At 40.1% G+C, this 15,137-nt stretch overlaps 1 protein-coding gene across 1 annotated transcript in view; it reads left to right on the top strand.

The window, feature by feature from the left end:
* Positions 1–15,137, top strand: part of LOC126162033 (ankyrin repeat domain-containing protein 6) — a 688,216-nt gene that overhangs the window by 669,563 nt on the left and 3,516 nt on the right. The window contains exons 13-14 of the mRNA XM_049918259.1: positions 3,061–3,347; positions 8,230–8,487. Coding sequence (XP_049774216.1) covers positions 3,061–3,347; positions 8,230–8,487 — 545 coding nt within the window. The remainder of the gene's footprint in view (positions 1–3,060; positions 3,348–8,229; positions 8,488–15,137) is intronic.

The following is a 15,137-nucleotide window of genomic DNA, read 5'->3' as shown; positions in this document are numbered from 1 at the left end:
CTGCAATGCTGTCTGATTTAAGGAGAATACCTAGCGGACTGAGGCATGAATGGGAATTTGGATTGGGGGAGGGGGGGGGGAGAGGCATGCTGGGGTAGTTGTGCAGTTGTGCAAAGCCACTGTGCCAGGTTGGCGTAGTGGTTAGCACATCTGCCTAGTGAGCAGAAGACCCAGGTTTGAATCACGGCCTTTGTACATATTGTCATTCTTTGTTTGTCTGCTTATATACTTGTCAACTGTGTCAAACTTTCTTTTACCATCTGCGCAAACCATATTTCAATATAGTCAAATGCGTCAGTTGTTACATCAACATTTTCTTTAGCTACCCCCACCTTCTCAATATCAACAGCATCAATTTGCTTTGTGTGGAAGACCATTTTATTACTATCATCAGATCATATTTGCATTACTTCAGTTAAATCATTCTGACAATCAATAACATCAACTTCTAGCCCCTCACTATACATTTTTCCAGCTCATCTCCTCTTTCCAGTAGATTCTGACTCCAAACATCTAATAATGATCCCATATTCATTGACATTTTATGTCCTATTTTTGAAACAGGTTTTCATTAACTCTAAATGCTTGTCTCAGTTTTTAAATTGCTATTTAATGTCACTACAATTTGTATTCATTTCTACTCTGAAACCACCGGTCACTTTTGCTATGAATATTCTCATTCACAAACTTCATCAACAGTGATTTAAGAGACTTGTTTCCAACATTTTCTGTGCACTCTCACCATCTACACTGTTTTTCATTTTCCTGTCAGGCTGTTCGTCAATATTGTCTGAACACTTAAAAAACAAACAATTTTACCTTTAAATTGTCTCAGTGGTGGTAGGTGTAGCCATCAAAATTAGTCTACCTTTCACACTTCTGCATCAGTTTGCAATATTTACTGCTGAATTTCATGCCAAATATCCTCACTGGCTGTTGCTCTGTCTAAAATAGTGCCGACCTTCTCATCTCTGATTGGCTGAAGCCCCTCCTTTGGCAGCATCCATGTTTTGCTGGTTACGCTGTGTCATAGTTAGTCTTGTTCTTGTCATTTGAATTAAATGCACTGTCCCTATTCACAGTTTTGTTTCACCCATGCCTTTTGAAATGTTTTCACTGTTCACTGCCACTACAACCCCCAGTATCACGTTTTAATCTGCAAATTCAAAATTATTTTCACTTATCGTTGTCCTTCATAAGTTCGTTTTTATTGTGCCTGGGCAGATGAACTTCCTCACCCACATAAACTGTACTTGGTACCGCCTAAGATTGTTATGACTATGCTAAGGTGGAATTGTTCTTCACATGCTTGAGTAATTTTTAGTTGTGCTAGGATGGGACAACTCTTCAACCATAGAGCACCAAATTGTAAGCCAATAATCTGATTTCTGTGGCTTCCGTCATCTCCTTGAAGGACTTTCAGTCTCTTGTCTTGACTCTGAAACTCTTATTTAGCATTTGATGGTGCTTGCTCAAAAAACTTTACACAACACCACAATTTAGGTTGCATTTTTTTATGCATTTATTAACCTCCAAGTTATATTGTTGTGATGATGACCAGTTTTTTTATTTTATGAGATTATTAGCCACTAAAATCAGGTCAGCATTCACAAGCAACTAACAGTCCTGTGGCAGAATTACTCAGGAAATTGTAAAGCTACTGAAGCTTAAATTAATGAAGCACTGCCCAATAATCAGTGATAGTTCTAAGAAGTCACTATACAAAGTAATTAAGTGTCACACAGAATGCAGGCCATATTTGTACAAATCACAAAAGTTCACATAGACTATTGTCTAGTATTAAATAGCCATACAGAAGTACACTGCAGTAATTCACTTAGTTCAGTCGTTAATAAAAGTCGCCACTCCCAATAACTGTTTGTTCTAATGACAATGACCATCCAATCCTCCTAACAACAACACATTTCAATCAAAATATTCCTTAAGTTAAGTTACAGGAATTACTTTAAGCTTTTAAACATTGACAGTACTGAGTTTCCACGGATACCAATATATGTATTTTTGCAAACAACTTGCACATAACTATTGGATGAGCAAATACTACGAGCAGATTTGACATAGGTGTTACATGTCTGTTAGCTCAACCGTGCCTGGACACAGACTCCAAACTTAGTGGTATCCAACTATGTAAAGACTGGCATTTGAACATTATTATTTCAGAAATTCCACATTTGAAAATTGGCTATGTTAATCATTAATACAGATAAAAAAATTTGATTTATGATAGATCTAATAATCTAGGAAATTAAAAGAGTTTATGGCATGACTTTATGCATACGCATTGGGAATACCTTACCTATGAGTACAAGTGCCATATTGGGAAATACTGTAAGTTAGACGGAAATCTTAATGGTTCAGTCATCCAGTGCATAAAATTTAGATTTAGAAATGCGCAGTGGCAGATGTTAGAGTGTAACAAGCACTGAGGCAAAAATCTGCACTGGAAACGTAGCTCCTTCTAAAACTGAATATTAATTATCCCAAATTAATTAGTTTCACAGAATTTTGAATAAATTACTTAAATTTATAAAAATTAAAACAGTCTTTATCATACGAAAACATTTATGCAATCAAGACTGTTCTAATTTAAAAAACAAAAACAAAAAAAAATTCCAATGATGTTTAAAAAAGAAAAGTTATTTAAGAGTTGTAACTAATGGTGTCACAATGCCCAGAAATACATATTAGCCCATAATGTTTTGCTTATTACTTCAAGTAATAAAAGCTATACTTAGGTATAATTTCTAATTAACTCATTTCCTAATAAAACTAAGTGCAGCATTAGAATCAGCACACCAAATACATTACCCTGAATAATGAATCTAACAATAAGTGGGAAACAGCTTAGATGACATTTTGAAATATTTCAACACCTCTCAGAGGCATACTACTGACAAGTACAAGATCTGAGAAATAAGCAAAGGGGTACAAAAATATATTAGTTATTCACAGGAGTCATAACTGATGGAATAGTTCCAACAAGCCACATCACAAGTCATGAGAAAAATGATTGAACCTTATAATAAATTACATTTTCAGGTCATCTAGTCATGCAACAGCACTACAGCATATTGAAGAAGATCGCCTGCAAAATATCTCCAATCACAAGCGCCCTGACAACATTAGGCACCAGAAAACTATTGGCAACTGCATGGACAGATGGCTTAATAAGACTTTTAAGACTGATGGTGTTGTAGATGGGAACAGAATAACTTCAAATGACAGGGCATATAAAAAAGGCAATGATCAAGAAGTGTCATTGCCACTTCAACATTCAGTGCCTGAAATGGTTGCACGGTTTCAGAACTCGCAGATGTCTCATACAGGTATTTATATATACTTTTCCACTTTTTCTTGCAGTTTTCATTAATGTTCATTAAAACACAGGAGTTGTCTTTTACAGCCAGATTTTATTTTAGCAGCAATAGAAAAATTAGTAATGAATGTATAGGATGAAATCAATGAGCAACTAAAGTGTCCAGTGAACTGATGTTTGAATATCAGCTCTGGTTTGGATTTTAATCAATGCCTTTTTAGTGGATTACCACCATACAGATGATAGGACAGAATTTGTGGAAATACTCATTCAATTGAAAGTAGAGTTCATGACACAGTGTTAAAGTACACAGAAAGCAAGACACAAAGAGCAGTTAAAAGCAAAGGACAAATAAAAAGAGTAGGGATGAGAAAGAGAGAGAGAGAGAGAGAGAGAGAGAGGGGGGGGGGGGGGGGAGGGAATCAGACAAAATAAAAGAACAAACAGGTGCAGTAAATTTGAGTTTGTGTGTGTGTGTGTGTGAATAAAACACTACCTGCAAAGTTTCAGTGCAGTAGCAACTAAATTATTTATCCAAACAAAAAAAGAGAAGTATGTGTCTTCATCATCATTATGTTTAATAAACATGAGTGTCACACAGATGCTGATTAAATTACAGCAGTATATGTTACAAGAGAGGCACTGAGAATCATGGAAAGATTCACTGTTAAAAGTTCTGAGCATCCATTCCAAGAAGAGCCAGCATGCACATTACTTACTTCCAGATTATTTTGCAAAATGACCACAACTGAAAAATTAGACAAATTCAAGTTCATACAGAGACTTCCCAGCAGTCATTCTTCCTGTATACATTTACAATTGGGAAAGGAAATGAGGTAAATAATAGTGGTATACAAAGTACTCTCTGCTACAAGCAATAAGGTACATGTATGAGTGAGTACTTATGAGGTCGTTAAAACATATGAGGGGTTGGCCTGGGGAAAACAATTTGAATACTGGAGACTGAAGACAGTTTTGTTAGCAAAACCTATGCAAATGAGATGTGTCCTCTGTTCACCAGACAGTAAGCCAGCATCCTGAATTCAGCACTTGCAATGGGAAATGAGGTGGTAACATTGAATTCTTCATTATCAGACTTAGCCAAATTTTGCCATATGTCATATAGTGATGGCTTTTGAAACTGTCAATGAAACACTGCTCATTAGATGAGTGTTTGACACACAACAGCTCCCTTATTGATCTTAAAAAGGAGAATGCCATGTTTCAGCATCAGGTTTAACCCTACCCTTCTAACAGTGCTGCCACCATCGCTGCCGCCACCACCACCACCACCACCACCACCAAAATAACATACAAGCTGCTCATGTGACATAATTGATAAAGGATTGCATCAGGCTGTCAGTAGAACACAAAGGTTCCAAGTCTGAATCCTAATCTGGCACCCAGATTTAATCTGCCAGGAGTTTCAAATGAGCACACAGTCCGCTCCAGAGTGAGAATCATTCTGGAATGAGTAAAAAAAATATTTATGTTGTCATTTCATTCTCCTGCAAGCCTGGCATTTTTCAAAAGAATAATTCAACTTTCAAGTTTGGCAATGCAGAAAACAAGTTTTTCATCACATGGTGTCTAGCATAAAAAAAGGTCTTGCAACAGGTGAACAGTGCCAGGTGACAAAAGTTGTGTATGTTATTAGTGAAACAACAACAACAACAAAGGCAAACATACAAGACAGAAGCAATGTAAAATCTGAAGTAGATGTACTGTTAACCAACTGAGTGTTGTGGACATGTTCACATACAGTGTGATAGCTTTCCCCGAAGTGCTGTGGACATGTTTACTAGTGCCACTAGATTGACTCCTGTGTTCTCTGGATGCAACACGCAGCTGTAGCATGTCACAATCTCACAGTAGCTATTCAAAGTCCTGGTTGGAATACTTGCATGCTGATGTTTGATTTTAAGGATGCTTTATGTTTTTTAATATTTTTCAGTATTGACACCAGATTACACTTACCATTGTCCTATTCATTATAGGCAGGACACAGTCCAGTAATTTTTGTTTTATTTTATTATTATTTTTTTTTTTTTTAAGAAAAGTTATAGAGGTTCTAGGTTCTACCGGTAGTAGAACTGACAGTGACAATTTTTATATCAATAACTGATGATTTCTGTAACATCTGAGAGTTCCATTCCCGAACCACACATGTAGTCTATTTTTCCTGGCGGATATTTAATTAGTTCTTCAGAATATCAGTAATCTGAAAGACACTGTGAAACTCTTTGAAATATAATATGCTTTGGGTATATTTGTAAAGGGGAAGAAGCGATTTTCAACCAGTTATGCATGTACTAAGAAATACTGATGAAATGGCTAGTATTTTTCAAATTTCAAAGATACTGGACATAACAAGCTTTGTTGCTATTTGTCATCCCTCATGCCCTGGATGAAAGAGTTGAAAACTGTCAATCGCTGGTCCTGAAAAGTACTTTTGAACACTTCAGTTTCCAACAAATTTATATTCTGAAATCATTCTGTGTTACTTCCAAGAATGTTCCACTTCAATAACTTTGTTGTTACCAAAGCAGAAACTGTATTCAAAATTGAGAATACTAATGGCAAAGTTCATGTAGTTTTCTGATAACCTTTTGATCCATGATAAAAGCTTTCCAGTGGCAAAAACCAATTTTAGTTGAAATTGCAGTTATTTCAAACAGTGTATCTGAACCAAACAAAAAGTTTGGATTGAAAACAATCCTCAATGACTGATGGACTATTCACATATGAAAATTTTGTCTTGTATGTTGGTGCAATTACATAAATTGAATTCAACATCACCATGAAGAGAACTATTTGGAATGAGGGTATACTCCTTATGTTGACAACAGATTTGGAAGCCAAGAATTGTTTGTTTGCTTTTAAAAGCAGGCAATAACTGCATGTGATATTGTTTGTAGTAGTGGATGAAATAAGTAAAAAATTAAGAAGAAATTCAGTTTATGGCAGTTGATACAGTGGGGAGGGGGGTGGGGGGAGGTATTTAATAAAACAATTGTATGTCCACTAAATTACACTACTGGCCATTAAAATTGCTACACCAAGAAGAAATACAGATGATAAATGGGTATTCATTGGAAAAATAAATTATACTAGAACTGACATGTGATTACATTTTCACACAATTTGGGTGTATAGATCCTGAAAAATCAGTACCCAGAACAACCACCTCTGGCCGTAATAATGGCCTTGATACACCTGGGCACTGAGTCAAACAGAGCTTGGATGGCGTGTACAGGTACAGCTGCCCACGCAGCTTCAACACGATACCACAGTTCATCAAGAGTAGTGACTGGCGTATTGTGATGAGCCAGTTGCTCGACCACCATTGACCAGACGTTTTCAGTTGGTGAGAGATCTGGAGAATTTGCTAACCAGGGCAGCAGTCGAACATTTTCTTTCTCCAGAAAGGCCCGTACAGGACGTGCAACATGCGGTAATGCATTATTCTGCTGAAATGTAGGGTTTCGCAGGGATCGAATGAAGGGAGCCACGGGTCGTAACACATCTGAAATGTAACATCCACTGTTCAAAGTGCCGTCAATGCAAACAGGAGGTGACCGAGATGTGTAACCAATGGCACCCCATACCATCACGCCGGGTGATACGCCAGCATGGCACTGACAATTACACGCTTCCAATGTGCGGTGATGTCACCAAACACGGATGCGACCATCATTATGCTGTAAACAGAACCTGGATTCATCTGAAAAAAATGACATTTTGCCATTCGTGCACCCAGGTTCGTCGTTGAGTCCACCATCGCAGGCGCGTCCTGTTTGTGATGCATCGTCAGGGGTAACCGCAGCCATGGTCTCCGTGCTGATAGTTCATGCTGCTGCAAATGTCATCGAACTGTTCGTGCAGATGGTTGTTGTCTTTGCAAATGTCGCCATCTGTTGACTCAGGGATCGAGATGTGGCTGCACGATCCGTTACAGCTATGCGGATAAGATGCCTGTCATCTCGACTGCTAGTGATACGAGGCCGTTGGGATCCAGCACAGTGTTCCGTATTACCCTCCTGAACCCACCGATTCCATATTCTGCTAAACAGTCATTGGATCTTGACCAACGTGAGCAGCAATTTTGTGATACCACAAACCACAATCGCGATAGGTTACAATCCGACCTTTATCAAAGTCAGAAACATGATGGTACGCATTTTTCCTCCTTACCACGAGGCATCACAACAACGTTTTACCAGGCAACACCGGTCAACTGCTGTTTGTGTATGAGAAATCGGTTGGAAACTTTCCTCATGTCAGCACGTTGTAGGTGTCGCCACCGGCGCCAACCTTGTGTGAATGCTCTGAAAAGCTAATCATTTGCATATCACAGCATCTTCTTCCTGTCGGTTAAATTTCGCGCCTGTAGCACGTCATCTTTGTGGTGTAGCAATTTTAAATGGCCAATAGTGTAAAAAACATATTTATATTTCGTCAACTTGGTCTGAAGATACTCACACTCCCCCCCCCCCCCCCCCCCCCCACCACAAAAAAGGAAAAGTTTGAAAATGTGTGCAGTACATATAAATAGTATCCAGACAATTAGAATTTCTGATTTTGAATCTTTGCTCTAGATGAATTACTGCGGTGGTGGGACTCATCTGACAATATTACACCTACTTAAAATGTGAACTACAAACAACTGAAAATGTGGCTTTCAATGTACCAACTAAAAAAGAAATCAAATAATTTACAGTACTTTATCTATGGAGTTATTTTCTTATCAACAAAAAGTATTTGGACAATATAATTATAAGTAATTAATTTTGCTTACTAATATGGTGAGGGCATTTTAAAATACATTTATATGTGCATCATTCTAAAAGAAAATGTATTCCATATCATGCAAGTACTATCTGTATTTACAGCCATCCAGAAGTGCTACAGTCATCCATCTGAGCGAGTTGGTGATAGCTCAGATTCAAGTGAAGATGAGTGTGAAGGTCAGGCTGCCGCAGTGGTGCCAAATTATGAAAATGTCTGCCCTCAGCCTGATGCCTCACAATTGGCCAGGCAGCGTGTTGGTGTCTACAGCCCAACACATGAAGCTAGTGATCTTCATAATGATTCAGGTTACAGTACAAGACTGTATGGCAGTTCTAAAGGACCTTCACCCTCTTTGTCAGGTAAATGCAAAAACATTACAAAAAGGTTGATTATTCTTAAAGAAAGTATAATTTTCTGGGTGGTATATAATACTATGGTGCCCTTATGTTTTGTTCCTTAGCATCATTTACATAGACCTTCAATATATTGGAATATGTTTTCTTGTCCCCAGTTTCTCTGCTAGCTTTTGCAAACAGGGACTCCTAGCAGAAGCCAGTTTTTTGCCTGTCTACACATTTATCCTTTGATGATATTCTGCAAGCAGATTTTCTCCATCCAATACAACTAATTTATCAGTTCATTGCTCACATTAGTCTGTTAGTCTGTGTGCATATGATTTTTTATTTACACTGAGTGCAGGGAAAGGAGCAACCAGAGCATGCAAATTGAGACACTATGGAAACCAGACATCTTATTAGATTATTTGAAAGAGATCCTCTACTAACAAAGTAAATAGGAAATAAAATGGGAAGGGGGAATGAAAACTGTTCAGAAACTGAAGTTTTGAGACACAGAAAGTTGTGACTGTCTTCTTTTTGCACTGAGCCCTGTCTTGTGGTCCTCCATAATGAAAGTTTTTTTTTCTGGATATAAGAATTACTTTTGTTACAAAGTGCAATGAGAAAAACTACACAACTGTTGCAGGTATAAATATGCCACAGTACAACTGAAAGGGTTGGCAGAAGAAAGTGCTAACCTACAACAGCATATTTTGAGTTTAAAAAACAAGAACAAATGTAATAAGAGAAGATAACAATTGAAAGGATTGATTGCTACTCATTACATACATGAGGCTGTCAGTTGCAGGCTGGCATGCACAATGAAAAAGAATGCTAGATATATTTTGTGATCACACACCCTATCCTCATTCCTTCACAACCTCAACACCTTATTTCCATCCACTTCACTTGGTTCTTCTCAACCTCCCATGCAATCTAGCCACCTGTGGATGTTGTATCTGCAACTCCCTTGCACTGTATGCTGAAGATATCACAAAGGCCTTCACAGATATGCACTATCCCCCAGACTCTAGTCCCCAAATAGATTTCCCACGTCATATCCCCCCCCCCCCCCCCCACACACACACACAAAAAATCCCACCACCCTCAAGATTCAGCTATAAAGGAGCATCTCCTCATCACCAAATACCCACCCCGACTGGAACAACCAAACCACATCCTTCGTCGGGGTTTGGATTATCAATCATCGTACCCTTATATGACCCTTCCCAACCCTCCTAAAGTGATGTTCTGCTGCCCCACCAACCTAGTATACCCCACACCTGGCCAATCCACACACCGCATACTTCCTATGCCAATAGTCACAGGCTTATCCCTACCTTATCAGAAGCCAGGCCACCAGTGAAAGCAGTCATGTCGTGTATCAGTTGTGCTGCAATCATTGTTTAGCTTTTTATATTGGTATGACTACCAACCAGCTATCCACTACAATGAATGCCCAATGCCTTACTGTGGCCAAGAGAAAAGTGGACCACCTGTAGCTCAACATGGAGCTAAGCATAACATGCTTGATTTCAATGGCAACCCAGCCATCTGGATCCTCCTCACTAATACCAGCTTTTCTGAACTGCAAGGATGGGAGTTATCCTTACAACACACTCGTCTTCTTCTTCTTTATCATCGCCTTGTCCCACGTCACGTAGGGTCGGCGTTGCTCTTCTGGATCCTTCTCCTCCATAGTACTCTATCCATTGCCTCTTCCTTCTTCCATCCTTTCTCCCTTAGGTCCCCGGATATCTTACCCTTCCACCTCATCTTCGGTCTTCCTCTCCTTCAATCTTTATATCTTCAACTCTGTTTCCGATATACTCTTCCCCTTTTCTCTGTAAGTGTCCATACCACCTTAGTCTGCTCTCTTGTATCTTTTTCCCCATGGGCGCACTTTCACAGCTCCTCTAACAAATTCATTTCTAATCCTGTCCTTGTTATCCCACACGTCCACCTCAGCATCCTCATTTACCGTCACTTCCATCTTCCTTTCCTGGGTTACTGTGATTGGCCATGTCTCTGCCCTGTATATCATAGCTGGCCTTACCACCGATTTGTACACTTTCCCTTTAAACCCAATGCTCACCTTCTTGTCACACAACACTCCACTCATTTTCATCCAGTTGTTCCAATCACAATTTATTCTGTGTTGTATCTCACTTTCCAGTCCTCTGTCTCTCTCTGTATTTACGACCCCAGGTATTTAAATTTGCAGACCGATTTCAGCTCATCATCCTGGATCTTGGTAGACCTCATCTGCACATCCTTCAGTGCTAAATATTCTGACTTTGTCCTGCTAATTTTCATCCCTTTTTCTTCTAGTGCCTTCCTCCAATCCTCCAGCTTTTCCTCAAGTGTGTCGATGCTCTGCTCACAAAGAACCACATCATCTGCAAACATCATATTCCACAATGCTTCCTTCTTCACATCTTTCACCAGCACATCCATAATCAGGTCAAAGAGGTAGGGACTAAGCACAGACCCTTGATGTAACCCTACTTTTACTGGAAACTCCTTTGTCATGCCCACACTACTTTTCACCTGTGTCATTGCTCCTCTGTGCATTTCCTTCACTAACCTCACATACTTCTCCAGCACGCACTGCTCTCTCGTGCTTCTCCATATTTCGTCCCTTGGGACTCTGTCATATGCTTTCTCCAAATCAATGAAAGCCATATGTAGATCGGCTTGTAGCTCCCCGTGTGTCTCCGCTATCCGCCTTAAAGCATGTATTGCATCAGTCATTCCTCTTCCAGACATGAACTCAAACTGTTCTTCACACACCACAGTCTTCTTGCGTAATCTTGCTTCTATAACTCTCTCCCAAATGTTCATTGTGTGTGTCATCAGTTTAATACTTCTATAGTTACCGCAGTCCTGCATGTCACCTTTCCCCTTAAATATTGGGATCACTACACTAGTTCTCCACTCGTCTGGCATCTCCTCCTGTCACCAAATCTTCTTCATTAAATCCCAAAGGAGCCCAATTCCCTTTTTACCGAGATACTTCTATACCTCAATGGGGATCTTGGTCTGGGCCAACTGCCTTCCCATTTTTCATCTTTTCAACTGCCCGTTCGACTTCATCTCTACTTATATCCATCGTTAATCCTTTGTTTGTCCCTCCTTCCTTAGTTTTCACTCTTACATTTCCTTCATTCAGCAATTTCTCAAAATAATTCAATCACCTTTGGATTATTTTTCCATGGTCATGCAGAATTATTCCTGTTTCATCTTTCATTTGTTTCATTGCTGTTAGATCCTTAGAAGCTTTATCTCTTGATTTGCCTATCCGTATCAGTTGTCTCATATCCTGATTTTTCTGTAGTCGTTCGTATGCCTCCCTTACTGATTCAGCTTTAGCCACGGCTCGTTTTGTCTCCTTCTTTGCACTTTTGTATGCTTGCCCATCCTCAGCACTTCCGGACATATCCCATTTCCTCTTAGCGTCTTTCTTTACCTTCACAACCTTCTGCACCTCTTCATTCCACCACCATGTTTCCTTATCTTTTGGCACCCTTCTCCCAGATGTTAACCCAAACACTTCCTCCCCAGTCTTCCTTATAACAGCACTATTTATTTTCCACCACTCCTGCACTCTCTCTGCCAATTTTACCTTCCCAGTACTTTTTCACTAAACTCCTCTCTCAAATTTTTATCCTTTAATCTCCACCACTTAATTTTCCTTTCACATTGATTTGTGTGTCTCTGTCTTTTACATACTTTCATCTCACAATCTGCTACAATCAACTTATGTTGTGTTGCTATTCCTTCACCGTATATGACCTTCGTATTTCGCACCTCCCCACTATTTTTCCTTCTACATAATATGTAATCAATTTGGCTTTTATTTTGGCTACTCCTGTATGTTATTAGTTTTTCTCTTTTTCTTTGGAAGTAGGTATTCATAATCACTAGATCAAAAGCCACTGCAAACTCCATTATCTTTTTTCCTTCCTCATTTCTCTCGCCATACCCCCATCCTCCATGCACCTCTCTTCCCCATCTTTCCTTCCGCCAACATGACCATTTAGGTCCCCTCTGACTATCACTCTTTCATTCTCTGGTATTCCGACCATTACTCCATCCAAATCTCTCCAAAATTTTTCCTTCTCGTCCTCCGCAACATCCTGCTTGGGATGCATAGGCTGTCAGCACTGTTACTATTTCTCCGCCAATCATCATCTTTACATACATGATCCTATCATTTACTCTGCTGACTTCACATACCTCTTCTTGAAGCTCTCTGTGCAAAATAACTCCAATCCATTTCTTGATTCTGGGCTTGCACTACTATAAAGTAGCTTATAACCTTCAGCTAAAATCTTTGCCTTATTGCCCTTCCACCTTGTCTCTTGCACACACAAACCCTTTATCTTCCTCCTCTGCATCATGTTTATTATCTCTCTTCCCTTTCCCGTCATCATTCCCATGTTTAGAGTTCCCACTCTGATCTTGAACACCTTTGGATCCTTCGCAAAACGCCTCCCCTGGAGATCCGAATGGGAGGCTATTACTCCAGAACATTTATCTGGAGAAGCATCCATCATTCCTCTTGTTTTGGCAATGTTTTTACAGCCGGATGCCCTTCCTGGCACCAACACCCTTCCCTTGTTAGAGGGGCGGAGGTTTGCTAGTTTTGGTCTGCCCTGGGTATTTTATTTCCCGAATTTCCACCATATCTGGTGAGCATTCCCCTATCCACCACCCGGGGAGGTGCCTGATGGGAGACTAGCAACTCCACTCCTTACAAAACACACTGCTCCCGAAATCATCCTGGCCTCCAACCTAAGGTAACTTATTGTCACTGCACCCACCACTAGACAGTTTGTGCCCCCTCTGTCTTATCACCTCCTCCCAGCTGACATCCACTAACCCTCATTGTGTACTGCTCACTGCCAATGCACCCACCAAGCTTTTACCCTTCTCTGCTCCTCTACTTTCCACTCCTCCTCCCCCCCCCCCCCCCCCCCAGCATCCTGATGCTGACCAGGTAGCCATGTCTGGCACCTCTAGTCAATGCACACTATGCCAGGCAGCACTGTTTCCTCTTCCTCTACCTGTACCCTCCTATCCCTCTCCCTTCCCTGCTCCACTATGGATGTTGCTCCCATTCAATGCATTTCAGTTCTCTCTCTCTCTCTCAAACACACACACACACACACACACACACACACACACACACACACACACACACACACACATATCTCCAGGTGCTCTCTCTGGTCCATCCATAAAATCTTCCTACTCTGTAGCCCCACGTTTCTGCATCCAATCTCCTTCCACTAAAAAAAAAAAAAAAAAAAAAAAAAAAAAAAAAAAATATATATATATATATTATATATATATATATATATATATATACACAGAGTGGTCCACTGATAGTGACCGGGCCAAATATCTCACAAAATAAACTTACAACAAAAAAACTACAAAGAACGAAACTTGTCTAGCTTGAAGGGGGAAACCAGATGGCACTGTGGTTGGCCCGTTAGATGGTGCTGCCATAGGTCAAACGGATATCAACTGTGTTTTTTTTTTAATAGGAAGCCCCATTTTTTATTACAAATTCATGTACTTCGCTTTGTAATAGATGGCGCTGTAATAGTCACAAATGTATAAGTATGTGGTATCATGTAACATTCCGCCAGTGCGGACGGTATTTGCTTCGTGATACATTACCCATGTTAAAATGGACAGTTTACCAATTGTGGAAAAGGTCGATATTGTGTTGATGTATGGCTATCGTGATCAAAATGCCCAGCAGGCGTATGCTATGTACGCTGCTCGGTATCCTGGACGACATCATCCAAGTGTCCGGACCGTTCGCCAGATAGTTACGTTATTTAAGGAAACAGTAAGTTTTCAGCCACATCTGAAATGTTGACCATGACCAGCAACAAATGATGATGCCCAAGTAGGTGTTCTAGCTGCTGTCGCGGCTAAAATCCGCACATCAGTAGCAGACAAATTGTGCAAGAATCGCGAATCTCAAAAACGTCAGTGTTGAGAATGCTACATCAACATCAATTACACTCGTACCATATTTCTATGCACCAGGAATTGCATGATGATGACTTTGAACGTCATGTACAGTTCTGCCAGTGGGCACAAGAGAAACTATGGGACGATGACAGATTTTTTGCACGAGTTCTATTTAGCGACGAAGCGTCATTCACCAACAGCAGTAACGTAAACCGGCATAATATGCACTATTTGGCAACGGAAAATCCACGATGGCTGCGACAAGTGGAGCATCAGCGACCATGGCGGGTTAATGTATGGTGCAGAATTATGGAAGGAAGGATAATTGGCCCCCCATTTTATCAATGGCAATCTAAATGGTGCAATGTATGCTGATTTCCTATGTAATGTTCTACCAATGTTACTACAAGATGCTTCACTGCATGACAGAATGGCAATGTACTTCCAACATGATGGATGTCCGGCACATAGCTCGCGTGCAGTTGAAGCGGTATTGAATAGCTTATTTCATGACAGGTGGATTGGTCGATGAAGCACTGTACCATGGCCCACACGTTCACCGGATCTGACGTCCCCGGATTTCTTTCTGTGGAGAAAGTTGAAGGATATTTGCCATCGTGATCCACCAACAACGCCTGACAACATGTGTCAGCTCACTGTCAATGCATGTGCGAACA

The sequence above is a fragment of the Schistocerca cancellata genome, chromosome 2 (genome assembly GCF_023864275.1).
Source record: "Schistocerca cancellata isolate TAMUIC-IGC-003103 chromosome 2, iqSchCanc2.1, whole genome shotgun sequence".
Lineage (NCBI taxonomy): Eukaryota > Metazoa > Arthropoda > Insecta > Orthoptera > Acrididae > Schistocerca > Schistocerca cancellata.
This window is presented reverse-complemented; position numbering and strand designations above follow the sequence as displayed.